We start from the raw sequence: 17,999 nt of genomic DNA, 5'->3' as shown, positions 1-17,999 counted from the left end.
CTGCTCATGACATTCACAAGCATAGTGACCCAAATTGCCACACTTAAAGCATTTTGCATTCACCTTATTTTTCCTGCTACCACGCTTCCCAAAGCATTGATAAGGCTTCTTTTCTTTCTCTTTGTCTTGTCCCTTCTTGAACTTCTTTGGTCCATAAAATTTCTTTTTAAAAAATTTTGGCCTCTTCGAGCTTTTTGCCACATATGCCCTCATGCTAGATTGTTGAGTCACTTCTAGGCGATCATTTTCTGGTTCTACGTGACGGGCAATATCATTGAAAGTCTAAATACTCTAGTTATGGATCATATTAATTTTTATATGCTCCCAACTGTGTGGCAGCGACCAAATCACAACCTGGACTTGTTGTTCATCTGTAAGGATATGTCTAGCACTATTGAGCTCTCTTATCATATTTGTCATCTCCCTAAGATGTTGGCCCATAGTGTACTGAGGGGACTTCCTGTAAGAATCGAACCTGATGGTCAGTCTTCTTAGCTTTATGGTTGATGTTTCCCCAAACTTATCTTTAAGAGTCATCCACATCTGTTGGGCAAACTTATAATGCTCAAATTGGCACATGATGCCATCCTGCATAGAACATAACATGGTAACATGCGCAACAGTATTCATGCGCTTCCATTTCTCATAGGTCTCCATGTCCCTACAAGATTGTGCCCCATTACCAATTTCAGGTCGTTCCACAGTATGGTTGAGAGCCTCCAAGGCCTCAGCCTCCTCCAGTGTAAAATGAATCTTCCTATGCCATATATCATACTTATCATTGTTGAGTTTCTCAATCCGTGCTAAGTACATTATAGATTTGCTTGGTGTAGCCATGTCCTAATAATAAAGGTATAATGTGCAATTATATTATTCATGCATGTTATGATCTAATCATTAGCACATTTATATGCAGTTATAATGACACAATTAGATAATATATAATTTCTCTCAGGGCGTGGAATCGAAAGTTCACTACGTTCACAATCATCTCTCACTTTCCCTAAGATGATTATATTCATCTAAAGTGTATTATAACTTTGTAAATAAAATATTAACTCATAGAGTAATTACTTTCAACTCCTCAAATAATCAACATGATCACATCACATTCATTCATACACATGAATAAAAAAAATCAAGCAATATTATGTTCATATATACATTGAAACAACAACAAAAATTAAAAAAAATAATAATTATCTCGGACTGGATCCGGGTACCCCAATCTAGTCGGGGCCCATCCACAAAAATGGCCTGTGGCACCAGCCGCAGGTCATGTGCCTCAGCCCACATGGACCCTGGCCGAATGCCAAGGTCTGTCCCCAATTCAAAAGAGGGCCTACAGCCTTGTCGTAGTGCCTTGGCCCGTGGCCGGGTGCTGTGGCCTGACCGAGGGTCAGGCCTACTGCCTTTGTCGCAGGGCCTAGCCGGAGGCCAAACTTGCAGCTTTCACCGCAATGGCCCGACCGAAGGCCAAGCCTGCGATCGAGCCTCTGAGTCTGGCCGGAGGCCAGGCCTACGCTGAGACTGGCCCGCCTGGCCGAAAAAACAGGCCTGCGGCCTAGCCATTGGGTCTGGCCGGAGGTTGGGCCCGACCTGTGCCCTACAGCCGGCCGATCCCTCGCCTTGGTCATGCGGCCACTGTCGCACGGTCAAACAAACAAAAAAAACTTGTTTTTTTCTTTTTATTGTTGTATGGTGGCCCCGCTGAGTGCGTCCACCATGAACACACCAGCATGTAGTCCCAGCCACGTGCACCCGAAGGATACACCCGCAAGCAAAATGACATAAAAAACCTAATGCTCTGATACCAATGAAGGATTTAAAAATACCTATGTATTCATGTATCAATACGTGTAAATCCAAGAATAGGGTTTGTATTACATACCTCTTTGAAGCGGAAGCGTAGACGCGATCGTTGATGCTCGTTGTGCTCAATGGGTACGTGCCCTCACTTGGAGAGAACGACGAATCCACGAGTCCAAGTGCCCCACGATGTTCAATCACCGTGAAGATGCCTCACCGTCTTCTTCTTCTTTCTTTTCAATATGCACACACTGTGCACAGTCTTTTCCCTTCTCTATTGGGGTCTCTCTCAAGCACAAGAGGGCTCAACCCTGCTACTTTCTTTTTCTTGCTTATCTCACCAAAAAAAATTTCCTCTCTCTCTTATTCACGCAAAAATGAGGAATAAGAGTAGAAGATGGGGAGGTGGGCGGTTTCCAAACCGCCTTCTCCTCAAATGTGGGATGGGTCCGGATCTCGCCCATCATTAGGGGTGGCAATTGGGTCGGGTTGGCGGGTCAGCATACCTCAACACAAACCCGACTCGTTTATTAAATGGGTCGGCTGTGGCAAACACGAACCTGACCCATTTATTAAACGGGTAACCCGACCCGACACGGTTAACCCGTTTAATAAACGGGTCAGGTCGAGTAAACGGGTTGGCGAGTCGGGTTCGAGTAAACGGGCGGGTCGGGGTCGAGTAAACGGGTTTGCGGGTCAGGTTCGGGTAAACGGGTTGACCTGCCCGCCTAACCCGTTTATTAAACGGGTCAGCCGGGTTGGCGGGTTGGCATACCCCTAACAAGAACCCGACCCGTTTAATAAACGGGTTAGGTGGATCAACCCATTTACGACACGAACCCGTTTAAGTCAAACCTGAACCCGCCTAAGAAGTGGGTTGGCGGGTCGTGTCATATTTTGCCACCCCTATGCATCATAGACGGACCCGGTACCCAACCCAACAGGTTATGCTCAGTCCGAAACATAGACCCCTTCAAACTACAAGGCCCTTCGCTTTCTTTAATCCTCAAGGACTCATCGTAAGCGTTTTCATCTAGACAATCGAACCATAAGGGAATGCATACACCAAATCCACATCGTAAGCAATTTTCCTTAATGATATTTTGCACATCGATAATCATGTTATCTTTGAGTTCCATCTTTACTTTTATGTTACATAAAGGATTAGGTAACAGGGAAAGAGTTAATGCCGAGCATGAGTAATGAGAGACCTACCAGCTAAGAGTACCCATGGTAAAAAAGAAAGAGGCTATGGTTGGAGAAAGAATCAATTTGGATCGGTGGCATCAACGGCTTCATCACCCAGCTTTTCAAATAGCAAAGCAAGTAGTTAGTTTGGTTTACCTTTCTTTCAAAAACTAGAAAACCATGTGATGCTTGTCTGCAAGAAAAGTGTCCATTTAGGACCGGGTCGTACCCGAGGTCCATTTAGGACCGGGTCTAACCCGGTTCTGCTTCAGACCGGGTTGTACCCGGGGTCCATTTAGGATCGGGTCTATCCCGGTTTTGCTTCAGACCGGGTCGTACTCGGGGTCCATTTAGGACCGAGTCTAACCCAGGGTCCGACCCGGGTCCGTTTCGGACTGGGTCTAACCCGGGTCTATTTCGGACCGGGTCTAACCCAGTCCGTTTCGGACCGGGTCTAACCCGGGTTCTGTTCGGACCGGGTCTGACCCGTATCAAGTATGGGTCAGGTCAGACCCAGAACCCTTTTAAATCGGGTCGGATCCATGAAAGCAGGATCTGAACACTATTAAGACTGAATTGGATCAGGAACCTGATCTGACCCCTTCCGGAACCGGTACGGAGCCCTTTTTTGACCGGTTCTTTCCAGTTTTTCACTGGTTCCGAGATGCTGAGACCTTGTTTTCATAAATATAAAGAAATACAGAGATTTTGGCATACGGTTATAGGGTTTTATGAACTTTTGTTCATATTAAGTATCAGTTTATAAGGTTAAGAACCGGTTTCGACCCTTTGATGACCGGTTCGGGGCAGTTTCAGACTTATTCAAAGTGGTTTTAGACCGGTTCCTACTTAAGGACCCTGGGTTTTACCATATGAGCATGTTTTTGTTATTTTTCATGCTTTATAAAGTGTTTGTTTTAAATAATGCATGACTTATGCATGTTAATTCATGTATGTTGCATTTGTTAAGTTGTGCATGATGATTTTAAGCATTAATTATAACTAAATTCATGACAATTAGTTTATGCATATTTGTTGAAGTATGAACTTATATTATGTCATGAATATACATGTATTAAAATGTGTGCATGGGCGTGCTCCATAATACGAATAGGATTTTCGGTAAAAGATCTTGATTGACCGATTCATGTAATCACCAAAGTGATCTGAGTCATATTAATTAAGGATTCTTTGGACCATATTAAGATTCGTTATTATGATTGTGTGTGAATTTATGAAACATCGATTCTACCGAAAGGTAGGTCGTTGTGTTCCAAATTTACACAGGGTGTGATAGTAGATATGTATTCCAGCCCATGAAGCATGTTCGTACCCAAAGGTACAATGCTGAATTGTCTCTGGTTACACGATCTGCTAGTTTCACTAACTGAAGTCAATTTCTTGAGAATTGAAGAGACGAAGCAATTATGAGTATTGTCGTTTTCACTAAAGTGAAACGATAATGGCTCAACTATGCTTGTCTTAGAAAATGTGAAAATAAAGGGTCTCACTTTTACCTTTTCAACACGAGTCTTGTCTGAGCAATAATAGTAATGTCTTTTCATTTTTATTCCTTGATTTATCAGGTTCCTTCCATATCGACGGTTCAAGTAGTATCCCTATCTTAGACGGATCAAATTTTTCTGATTGGAAAGAAATTGTATTATTCACTTTGGGCTATATGGATTTAGATCTGGCCCTTAGAATTGACGAACCTCCCACTATTACAGAGCAGAGTACAGCCGATCAGAAGGCTGCCTCTGAGAAGTGGGAGCGCTCGAACATACTTAACCTGTTGCTTTTGCAATCTCGGGTGGCTAAGAATATTCGAGGCACCATTCCTCATTGTAGGACTGTTAAGGAATTTCTGAGAGGCATTGAGGCTCAGTTCGTCACTTCTAATAAGGCAAGGGCCAGTACACTCATGTCCAAATTAGTGTCTATGAAATATGTTGGTGACAGTCATATCTGATAGCACATTTTGGAAATGAGGAATATTGTGACTCAACTGAATGACATGAAGTTCGCCATCTCTGACTCCTTCTTAGTCCATCTGATCTTAACTTCATTACCTACTAAGTATGGACCTTTTAAAATCTCCTGCAACACACATAATGATGAGTGGTCTTTTAATGACCTCTTAGCCAAGTGTGTTGAGGAAGAGGAGAGATTGAAGGGTGAGACGGTGCCAAGTGCACATATGGCCTCTCATAAGGATAAACAACGGTCGAGGCCAAAGAAAAGCTCATTCAAAAGGAAGAATCAGAAGAGAGCCACTGGGGAGAATTCAAACTCTTAGGCGAAAGCCAAATCTCAGTTAGGTAGCCCTTCTATAAAGTGTTTCTTCTGCAAAAAGAAGGGGCATAAGAAGGTGGACTGTTTGAAGTACAAGAAGTAGCTCGAAAATAAAGGTAATAGGTCATTCGTTTCTCATGAGTGTAATCTAATTCATGTTCCATTGCATAGTTGGCGGATTGATTCTGGTGCCACGATGCACATTGCCAACTCTTTGCAGGCATTTCTGAACAAAAAGGAACCAACAGAGCATGAAAGAAGCATCTTCTCAAGAAATAAGATGCGTTCACATGTCAAGAGCGTTGGGATCTGCAGAATTGTGTTGGAGTCGGGATTTATATTGAATTTGGTTGATACTTTTTATGTTTCATCTTATAGTCGAAACCTAATTTCAATTTCAAAACTTGATAAGTTTGACTTTGTATTTAAATTTGAAAAATCTGAATTTATTATTATGAAAAATTCAATGAATATAGGTTTTGCATATATGAGTGATGGTTTGTATCGATTAAGAACCAAACTCCAAATTCAGGAATCTCACTCCATTAAGAACACAATGATTGACAATAAACGTGGCCTAAAGGATGATCAATCCTATTTGCTTTGGCATCAAAGATTATGACATATCTCGAAAGAGAGAGTCCAAAGACTCGTGAAAGAGGGAATCCTTGGATCCCTTGATTTTACAAATATAGAGTCATGTGTTGACTGCATAAAGGCTAAGCAGTCTAACACATATAAGAAAGATGTCAAACACAGCAATGAAAAGTTAGAAATAGTGCATACGGATGTCTGCGGCCCTTTTTCACCGTGTTATACAGGTGAAAAATATTTTGTCACCTTTATAGACGATTACTCTCGGTATATGTATCTCTACTTATTATCTGAAAAATCAGAAGTCTTTCAGATTTTTAAGGACTTCAAGAAAGAAGTAGAGAAACAAACCAGTGAAGTTATTAAGGTTGTCAGGTCAGATAGAGGTGACGAATATTATGGTCGTTTCACTGAGATGGGACAAAAGGAAGGTCCATTAGCGCGGTTTCTAAAAGAAGAAGGCATTGTACCTCAGTATATCATGCCTGATAGTGCTTACCAGAATGGTGTAGCTGAAAGGAGAAACCGTACGCTTAAAGAAATGGTTCGAGCGATGTTGAATCACTCAAATCTTCCTTTGACCTTGTGGGGTGAAGCTCTTAGGACAACAATGCATATTCTGAATAAGGTTCCTATGAAGGTTGTTCAAAAGACTCCTTACGAGTTATGGACAAGTATAAAATCTTCTTTATCATATATGCACATATGGGGATGTCCAGCATAAACTAAATTATATAACCCACATATAAAAGCTTTTGATCCTAGGACAACTACTAGTTTCTTCATTGGTTATCCAGAAAGATCGAAAGGCTTTAGGTTTTATTGTCCATCTCATATACCACAGATAGTGGAAACAGATAAAGCAAGATTTCTTGAAAATGGTTATGTTGGGATAGATACGTCTCAAAATATTGATTTTGAGGAAATGCAGGATTAAGGTTTCTCACCTGCTAAGAATAAAGACTCGATTTTCTCTATCATTGTTCCTTCGAGTAATGTAAGAGAAAGTCCAGTCAATGAATATCAATCCTAACTAGATCCGGTTGTTGATGAGGATATACAACAACAACATGATACAAAGGCTCATTTTGAACCACCTGTAGCACCTGTATGGAGGTCCACCAGAATTAGAAAATCTACTATCCATCCGGACTATGTGGTGTATTTATAAGAGTCAAATGATTTTATAGACATTGATGGAGATCCCTTCACATTTGCAGAAGTCATTGAAAGTGAAAGATCAACACATTGAATCAATGCCATGAAAGAAGAGCTTGACTCTATGGCAAAAAACCAAGTGTGAAATCTTGTACCTCGACTTGATGGAGTTAGACCTGTTGGTTGTAAATGAGTTTATAAAACTAAAACAGACTCTAAAGGTCATGTGGAGAGGTACAAGTCTAGGCTTGTTGCAAAAGGTTTCATACAGATAGAGGGCATTGATTATAATGAGACTTTTTCTCCTATCTCAACTAAGGAATCATTGAGGATAATCATGGCCCTCATAGCTCATTTTGATTTAGAGCTGCATCAAATGGATGTGAAAACTGCTTTCCTGAATGGGGATCTAGATGAGGAGGTATACATGCAACAACCTTTTGGTTTCAGTATAGATGACTCAAATAACTTAGTTTGCAAATTGAATAAGTCAATTTATGGACTTAAACAGGCCTCCCCCGCCAGTGGTATAAGAAGTTCAATCAGGTAATAATGAACTTTGGATTCACTGAAAACATTGTTGATCAGTGTATTTACATTAAGACTAGTAGGAGTAAGTTCATAATTTTGGTTTTATATGTTGACGATATTCTTCTTGCAACTAATGATTTAAGTCTATTACATGAAACAAAAGATTTTCTTTCCTCTCATTTTGATATGAAAGACATGGGTGAGGCCACTTATGTCCTTGGAATCGAGATCCGTCGTAACAGAACTAAGGGTGTCCTTGGCCTATCTCAGAAATCCTATATCCTTAAGGTTCTTAAAAGATATGGGATGGAGAATTGTTCTCCTAGTTCGGCACCTATAGTGAAAGGGGATAAATTGAGCTTAAAGGACTGTCCTCAGGATGATATTGCGAAGGCTTAGATGGATGTTGTCCCATATGCTTCAGCAGTTGGGAGTTTACAGTACGCGCAGACTTGCACTCGACCTGATATAGCATTTGCTGTGGGAATGCTTGGTAGATATCAGTCAAATCCAGACATTGCGCACTAGAAGGCAGCGAAGAAGGTCATGCACTATTTACAAGGAACGAAAGACTATATGTTAACCTACAAGAAAGCTGACCACCTAGAGGTCGTTGGATACTCTGATGCGGACTTAGGAGGGTGTATTGACAGTAGAAAATCCACTACTGGATACATTTTCCTTCTAGCGGGTGCTGCTGCCTCATGGAGAAGTGAAAAGCAGTCTACCACTGCTGCTCATACCATGGAGGCAGAATTCATTGCTCTATACGAGACTTCATCACAGGTCATTTGGATAAGAAACTTCATTATGGGTATTGGTATAGTGGACTCTATTGAGAGACCACTAAAGATCTTTTGTGACAATGAAGCAGCCGTGTCCTTTTCAAATAACAACAAGAGCTCAACATCGTGTCGACACATGGAGTTAAAATATTTTGTTGTTAAAGAAAGGACTGAGAATTATCTGGTATGTATTGATACAATTGGGACGAAGGAAATGACTGCGGATTGATGTCTTCTTTTAAATCGTTGTAATTTTGAAACGATTTTTATATGAAAAACATGTGAAAACCAGACATCAAATAATAAAAACCGGTTCTCACTAGTGGATGAGACCGGGTCGAACTCAGGGAACGGGAATATTTTATATTCAAGCACACAATTCTAAACTATTCTTTATTGCTGAATTATTGAAATGTAAAATGTTCTAAGAAAAGTAAAAACAACTAGCTATTACAACAAATGAATACCCTTCGCAGAGGGCGTAAAGTGCAATATTTACAAACCCAATTAAATTCCTAATTCTAAACTGAAAAGTAAAATTCTTCTATTCTTGCACTTCGTGTCACGTAGTCTCTTCTGCTCCAATCCTGTGCTATCCTGCACAATTCAAATGAACACGAGCAGTACAAGAGAAGAACAAAAACTATACTATGCAAAATATACCAAATAAATGTTAAAATCTAAATTGAAACAAAGGAAAATAATGCAAAAGAAATGCAATGACAAGTTTGAATGAAAATGATTTCTAAAGGCTAAATGACAAGTAATAAAATGCTAAACATATAATGCTAATGTATGTAAACTAACTCCTAACTACTAATGTAAATGATTTCAAAGTAATATTACTAAATACCTAAGTAACAATGCTAACTATTTCAAATCAACTAAGTAACCTAATGACAAATCACTAAGTAAATGTGATATCAAATCAACTAATAGCATTCAAACCAGATCCAGATATCCGATCAAACCAATCTAGCAACACGGCTATCAGTAAGAGCAACACTTGCCGAAAAATAGTAACAACTGATTAAAACTTCAGAAATTCAATTGACATTCAGGCAGTTGATATTCCAATTCAGATATTCAGATATTCACTCGATGAAATTTAAACAATCAGTCAGATTTCAAACAATTGATTGCTGGAAAAATTAGTAGATTGCAATTTGATCAATCGATCGGATTTCAAAGTATTATCCTCTGATGATGTTGATGCTCATATGCAAAGTGCAATGAATTCAATCAGATGCAAATCAGTAACAAGATTCTGATTGGCTGGAATTGCTTCAGTCCTCTGATTGATGCCAAAAATCTAATTCAATCGACTTTCAAAACAATAATCGCCGAAAAACAATAACAGTCATAGCAATCAACAAGATTCTGATCGGCTCGGCTGGAAACAACAATCCAGAAATCCGATCAAATTTCACAACAGCGAGCAATATAAGTTTCGGCAAATGGACAGAGAGCTCAGACAGGAGGACGTCGGATTCCTGGTTTTCACAGTGAACAAACAATTTTTACCAGAGATTAATGAAACCACACCTGCCAGAGATCCATACGCCGCCGATTCAAATTCATATGCTCCGATCAAAACGCAGATATTCCGATCATTGAATTTCAATCGATTGATATTCCACTGATCTTCAGTTAGATCATTGCTTCAACAATCATTTTAACAAACTGGAATTGATCTAATCATTCAGTCGATCAATATCAGGCAGTCGATCAATTAATCCATCGGATTCTCATATTCAGTCACCGGAAAACAGCAAATAGTTGATAATCCCCGGCAACGGCTCATACAAACCACACTTCAATCATCGGGAGTCAAATGACATTTGATCGGATGATCAATTAAGAATTAGCCGATTCAATTCAATTAAATCAAAACTCTACAGGATTTTTGATCAATTAATCAATCGGATTCTTATATTCAGTCGCCGAAAAAATTGAGAATCGATCCAGATGATCGATCAAGCTTCTGTAGAAATATTGAATTCCGGCGGTAGATTTCAGGTCAGTTCCTGTAGAAATGTTGAAATCATCGATTGCTGAAACAATTTTTTTTTCATTTTTAATGTTTTAAAACTGATGTTGTATCAAGACTTCAGATCGGAAAAACTACAGAAGTTCTGAGTTCCATCCGCAATTTTTTCTTTTTTTTTTTTATTTATTTATGCAGAACCGATTCATGTAACTACAAGTTAAAAATTTTATGAAACAAAAACTGTAAATCAAAGCATATTTCTTTTAATATGAGCTATGAATGCTTAACAGAAATCAAAACGAAAATTCATAAAGAAGAAGAAGAAGAAGAAGAAGAAGGAGAAGAAGAGGAAAAGAAGAAGAAGAAGAAGAATAAGAGGTAAGAAGACACTTACAGACTTGGTTGGGAAGAGAGGTTGGAATCCTCTATCTTGCTTCAGCCATTGCCGGAATTCTCCACCGGAAAGAGGATGAGAAAAAGAGGGGAAAATAGGGAGAAGAAGAAGAAGAGGTAAGAAGAGGTGGAGAGGAAGGGGAAGAAGAGAGGGCTTGGGCAAAAGAGAGAAGACAAGCCTCTCTTCCCCCTACGTATGATATTTATAATTTTGAACTTTTCTCCATAAGTCCCTCTTTTTTGTAAAATTGCATTTCAAAAACCTCTCTTCAAAAAGTTATTTACAAAACAACTCAAAATGACTATGTTTTAGAAAATACAAAACTAAGTCTATTTTAACTCTAATTTTTTATGATTTTCAAAAACTAAACTACTACAATTATGTCAATCACTAAAATAGGCATTAAAATGTAAAATAAAACTATTTTTCATGCATTTTCTATTTTTAAATCATTTTAGCACATTTACTCAAAACTAACATAAAATTGGGTTTTTAAATCATTTTCTCATGAAATCATGCATATTTTTATATGAAAAATCCCTAAAATATATGCATGATCACGGATCCCCTTACTAAAGGGCTAGCACCGAGATTGTATTCCCAACATGTAAAGGGGATGAATCTTTTTTATTCCTTCTGATGTATGACAATACATTATGTGATCACATTTGTGTTTATGTTTTGATTGTCTAAGGTTTTGTGTTATTGTTGATTTTGCATAAAGAATCTTTCATATGGGTTAGAGAGAATAGCAGAATAACAATATTAAATGACCAATAGAATAGGTGAGAGACTAACCTATTCATAAAGGTAATTTCTTTACTTGCTTGAGCACTGAAGGTGAACTGTAACGTAGTACATGGAAATATGACATTTCATAAAGGGGTGTTCATATCCTTGAGTCATACGATTCATCCTTGTGATAAAGGGTGGCATGTGAACCCACATAAAGAATTAAATCGAGATAACGGTATACACCTCGATTTAGTACACTTTTGGTGTCAATGGGTCAAGTGGGAGAATGTTGGACATTATCAGTCATGGGTCCAACCCACGTATGTGACCCTGTTTGACACCCTCCTAGTGGGTCACGTTAGTGACCACGTAATGGGGTAGTGGGTGAGAGTTACGTGAATGTGGAATAACCACATTCACGTAACTGCCTAATCTCCCATTACATAAGGGGTTAGGGGCTACTAGGATGATGAGAGACTTGTAGCATTTTCCTGCCAAAATTATGTTCCGCATTCGGACGTTGCGGAAAGGGTCCTGCTCATCGTCGACCTTAAGGCCTTGGCTCATTGTGGGCGTCGACCGGTTGAGGAGAACGCCGAATTACCTACGCGAACTATGGCGAATTCAGGTATGCTTCTTGTCATGTTGTTTTTTCATGGATTCACCAACAACCTTGCCTTTCTTTTCATCTCATCGTAAAGTGTTCTAGGACCCCTTGTTCTCATATATTCTGACATGTGGTGCCCAACTCCTGTGATTAGTTCTGGTCGTTATCGTGTTATTGTCGTATATGTTGATGCTTTTTTTTTTACTTTACTTATAGCATGTAAGTCTAATGTAGAGAGCATGTTTTTCATGCATTTAAGACAAGTGTTGAAAATATATTTAACAGGAAAATTATTTTTTTTTCAAACTAATGGTTGCGGTGAATATCGAGTTCTTGATCCTTACTCGTGTGGTTGTGGGATTCATCGTCAAGTGACATGTCCTCTCGCTCACGAACAAAACAGTATTGTTGAACGCGTTGATATTGGCTTGTGTCTCATGAGTCAAGCTAAAATACCAAAAAAGTATTGGACGTGTGCCACACCGTCAGAGCTTTAGTTTTTCTATTAAACATGTCCTCGATGAGTAGGAACAAGTCTCCTTATGACGTGTAGTGCAAACAAAAACCTGACTACATGATACTTCGTGTTTTTAGTTATTCTTGCCTGAGACTTTATTCTAGTCATAAGATGGATTTTAAATCACAATGTTATGTTTTTATTAGGTATAGTTTTATTCTTGGACTCCAATAAAATCCTTGTGTCCAGAAATGTGGTTTTTGATGAGACTATATTTACTTTTAGTGAGCCCGAGTCCAATTCTACCTAAGCAAGACTGGTGTTAACCCGAGTTGTCATGAACCACTACCTATACCTCAAAAGAACTCAAATCCATTACGGCTGCTCTCACCCATCCAAGGTGGAAGTCAAACATGGATGAGGAGATTGAAGCCTTAAGGATTAATGATACTTGGGATCTTGTTCTATTTTTTTTTTAAATGAATATAGTCGGATCCCAATGAGTGTATAAGGTTAAGCATAAACTTTATGAAAAAGTTGATAATCTAAAAGCTCGTCTAATTGCTTGAGGTTTTAATCACATCAAGGCAATAAATTTCTATGAGTCTTTCTCACCTATTATACGACATGTTAGCATCAGAATTATGTTATCCATTGCTACTATCAAACAGTACGAGGTTAGACAATTAGATGTTAAAAATGCTTTTTTACACTAGGCACTCAATGAAATTGTTTTTATGGGGATTTCAAGAACCCAGATCATGTATGTCATTAGAAGAAGACACTCTATGGTCTTAAACATGCCTCATGAGCTTGGTTTGATCATCTAAGTATTTTTCTTCTCAATATAGATCTCTTAAAGAACTCTCATTTTACTCATTTATGTCGACGATATGAAGCTTACAGGTAAATAGCAAATGTTCATTGAGTTGTTTATATCAAAACTTCAAAAGGAGTTTTGAGGCTCTTTAATATTTAACCATAACCTGACCTAAGATTTCTTTCAGTGTGAATTACGTTAGTCAATTTATACATAATCTCACTATTTGACATTATCAGGTTGTTAAACAGATACTTTGATACATTCATAAAACTGTAGATTACGGATTACTAATTCTTGCCAAAAGCTCTTTGGATCTTTATGCTTTTTTAGAGCAGACTGGGCAGGGTGCCCTACCACTTGAAGATCCACCAGGGTGTTTTGCGTTTTTCTTGGTACTCAAGACGCAAAATATAGTGGCTCGATCTAGTATGGAGGCAGAGTATCGATCAATAAGTGTCTTGTATATGACTGTTAATCGATTTTTCATAACAGGTCCAAACACATTCAAATAAACTATCATTAAGTTCGAGAAAAGGTGGCTCAAATTTTTTTTATCACCAAGTATGTGCCATCATCAAAACAACTTGCCGATATTTTCACCAAGCCACTGTTGAAACCTCAATTTCTTCTTTGGAGCAAACTTGGTCTGTGTTCACGGCTCAGTTTGAGGGAGCATAATGAGAAGCAGATCTATTATCCTCAGCATAATGGAAAGAATCAGAATGGAAAACATCTCTATTGTGATGAACAAGGAAAGCCTCATAATGGAAATCTGATGCAGAATGGAAATCTCCACTGTGATGAACAAGGAAAGCATCAGAATGGAAATCTGCATACACGTTATCAGAATGGAAATCTGCATACACGTTAGGGTTACTGTGACGAACAGAATGAAAATCTCCACTGTGATGAACAGGGAAAGCATCAGAATGGAAATCTGCATACACGTTACGGTTACTGTGATGAACAGAATGGAAATCTCCACTGTGATGAACAGGGAAAGCATCAGAATGAAAATCTGCATACACCTTACAGTTACTGTGATGAACAGAATGGAAACCTGCATACACGGATAAAACGTTATCTTCAACAAGTCAAAGAAAATGGAAATGAAGATAAAGATGTGAAAAATCAAAGAATATTATAAACATTACAAGAAACATAAAAAAGAAAGGATCACCAAGTATTGGCAAGAGGAGAAGAATACTAAAATTGATCCCTCGGAGGGAAATTCGAAAATGTACAAAAGCATGAATGTGTTTCACTAGTGATTTTTCTTTCTCTCGTGGACGTAGGCCCACACAGACCGAACCACATAAATCCCTTTGCGAAGCAGGTTATATGTCCCCCCCCCCCCCGAACAGGGCAGTTAGCTACATCTCATGATCGGGGGTCCCAAAGAGCACCACGTATGTCAGCATGTGCATCTCGTATCCCTATGTTTGTCAACATTAATTAGCGTTGGAGTTTGATGCGATTGCAAAGACTTAAGTACCCTCTCCTCCATTGGTGCAAAAAAAAATGACGGTTCTTGAAAAAGAGTGGTTGTAAAGACTTAAGTGCCCCGAAGATGATTATTTAAGACCCAGTCTCTGCACTACAGGATTATCCGAGAAAGATATCTCCCCTGGACATCAACCCTTTCACACTCTCTCTCCCTTCTATTTCTGCTTCTATGCACATCCAACAGAAGATCTTACATTGTTCCATCAAGCACCGACTGACCTGCACATTTACTGTTGTGGAGCCTGATTCAGAGTTTTTACCCTTACAGGAGGAGGGTCTGGGGGCTCCTCTCAGTGTGGGTAGCATCATTCAACTTGAAGAGTTATGGAGTCTGATTCAGAGCTTTTACCCTTACAGAAGGAGGGTCTGAGGGCTCCTCCCAGCGTGTTCATGGCCCTTTGCCCTCACAGGATGCTACCCGTTCGGGCTCATCAACCATCTCTCGCTCTCTCTCCCTTCTATTTCTGCTTCTGTGCACATCCATCACAAGATCCTATATTGCTCCATCAAGCACCGACTGACCTGCACATTGACTATTGTGGGTCCTTACTGATGAGCTGCCTCTAAATTTATTCGACTCTAGGTCCTTACTGCACTTGAAGTTGAGTCGTTGTATTTTTTGTTATTCGGTGGGTGGTGAGGCCCTCCTCTACTCTCTCAAGACTCTTATGTCAGGAAAACCAACGCGACCATGGCTACCATCGACGTGGGCCTACGACAGCTGCGTGAGGTTTGGAAGGGTGAAGCCCAACTGTTGCAGCCAACCGTTGGAGAGGTGGAAGAAGAAGAGGAGGTTGCGGCGTTTGAGACGTCGATGGAAATGCCACCCCTCGAAGCCGAAATCAAGTCCGGCAGGGCAGATTGGTCCGGAAATTGCAGGTTAGAAGGTGCAATGAGGCCGTTGCCCGGGCTGTCCGACTGGTTCCGGCGACTGGAACCCAAGTTCGGAGGAGGTTGGAACAAGGTTAAGATCTACGGGGCTTTGAAGGCATCCTTAGGGAACAAAAAGTGCCAGGCCAACGTGATAAGGGCTCTGTTTGAAGCATGGTGCTGGGAGACCAACACCTTTGTGTTTCCGTGGGGAGAGATGACGATCACCTTGGAAGATTTGGCGATGATGGGACTCCCATTGCTTGGAGAGCTCGCTCGAGAGGACCCCAACAATTTCAAAAGCAACAGTGCAGAATCCGGCAAAGAACTGAAGGAACGATTCAAGAAGCTTCTTAGGCATGGTTCAAGCAGGGTGGTGTTTGCTATGTGGATGGAAGAGTGGGCGCGAGGCAAGGAAGAAGAAGAAGAGGAGGAGCCTTCCATGCAAGAGAACCAGGCGTTCTTGGTGCTGTGGTTGTGCCGCAGCGTGATCTGCTGCTCGAGGGGGCAGTGGGTGAGGAGGGGAGTCTTCGAAATGGCGGTGCGCCTCTCTCTAAGCCACTCCGTAGCGCTCGCTCCGGCCGTGCTCTGCCTCATTTATGACGTTCATGAAAATGACAAAACTGCCCTCCTTCGATATCGCGGGAAAACGTTCCGCAGGTGGTTGTAATGTATCGTTGAAGTTAAAATGGGGAATGAAATGACAATAGAAATCGCTGAAAATTTACAGAAATAAATGCCCTCCTTCTAGAAAACTGAATCGTCGGTTCCTCTTCCTCGGACGGACATAAATGCCCTCCTTCTAGAAAACTGAATCGTCGGTTTGTGAAAATGACAAAACTGCCCTCCATCGATATCGCGGGAAAACGTTCCGCAGGTGGTTGTAATGTATCGTTGAAGTTAAAATGGGGAATGAAATGACAATAGAAATCGCTGAAAATTTACAGAAATAAATGCCCTCCTTCTAGAAAACTGAATCGTCGGTTCCTCTTCCTCGGACGGACATAAATGCCCTCCTTCTAGAAAACTGAATCGTCGGTTTGTGAAAATGACAAAACTGCCCTCCATCGATATCGCGGGAAAACGTTCCGCAGGTGGTTGTAATGTATCATTGAAGTTAAAATGGGGAATGAAATGACAATAGAAATCGCTGAAAATTTACAGAAATAAATGCCCTCTTTCTAGAAAACTGAATCGTCGGTTCCTCTTTCTCGGACTGACATAAATGCCCTCCTTCTAGAAAACTGAATCGTCGGTTCGTGAAAATGACAAAACTGCCCTCCATCGATATCGCGGGAAAACGTTCCGCAGAGTTTGCGTATGTAGCAAGCGTTATGTTGTATGATACAAATAGTTCAAAAAAATCCTTTCTCGCTCTAAGCACTCTACCGGAGATTCTTTGCTTTCATCTCGAGTTGCCGGAGCATCCTTTCCTTTTTACCAGAGCATCTGTTTCCGTCTTACGCGCAGTCGCAGCATCGTTGTCACCTTCTGTTGCGTATTAGTTGTTACTGTTGCTTACTCTACAGTTGGAATATCCAAATTCCCATCGTTTCGGTGAGTTTCGTGTAAGTTTTCTTTCTTCAATCTGAAGATTGGTTCTTATACAAGGATTTGTATTATGAACCCAAATATTCTGACGATTTCTAATGATGATGATCGTGTATTGTGTTGTGCAGGTTAGCAATATCTGCGCCTCATCAGATTAGAGATACCCCGTCGTTCTATGGGTTGTCTATTAGAGAAGTGATCCGTCAGTCCCATCTATCTAAAGTTTTTGAAAGATACCAAAATATACTTAAGATTGAGAACGATGAAGACAGGGAAAAAGCCTTGGAATCGTATTTTGCGGAGGATTATCCATCAGATATCGAGGCTGCGGACCAAAGGAAGAACTCTGAAGAACGAAAGATGCAGAACAAGGATGACGAAGAGAAGGCAAATGCCAGAAATATTGATGAGAATATAAATAGAAGGCGGAGGATTAACGCACAGCAGATGGAAAAGAGGAAGAAGAAGGCGGAGGAGTGAGAAAGGGATGTTAGCAATATGATGGCGGAGGCTCATAGGAGAAACTTGGAGAGTAGAGCAATGCGACACAAGGCAAGGCTACTGAAGGAGGCGGAGGAGAGGCGAAGGCAAATGAATAAGGAGGAGGAAGAGAAGGAACAGAATATTCCTCAGTTTGAGGAAGAAAAGGAAAGGCGAAGGAGGGAGTTGGAGTTGGAGTTCGAGGAAGCTAAGAAAATGCAAAGGC

At 40.2% G+C, this 17,999-nt stretch overlaps 1 protein-coding gene across 1 annotated transcript; it reads right to left on the bottom strand.

The window, feature by feature from the left end:
* Positions 1–291: 291 nt before the first annotated feature.
* Positions 292–837, bottom strand: LOC149849107 (uncharacterized). The gene has a single exon (XM_090007124.1). It carries the CDS (start codon positions 835–837, stop codon positions 292–294), a length of 546 nt encoding a protein of 181 aa, XP_089863250.1.
* Between the last annotated feature and the right edge of the window lie 17,162 nt (positions 838–17,999).

Source organism: Nuphar pumila, chromosome 1 (genome assembly GCF_984573655.1).
Source record: "Nuphar pumila chromosome 1, dmNupPumi1.hap1.1, whole genome shotgun sequence".
Classification (NCBI taxonomy): Eukaryota; Viridiplantae; Streptophyta; class Magnoliopsida; order Nymphaeales; family Nymphaeaceae; genus Nuphar; species Nuphar pumila.
This window is presented reverse-complemented; position numbering and strand designations above follow the sequence as displayed.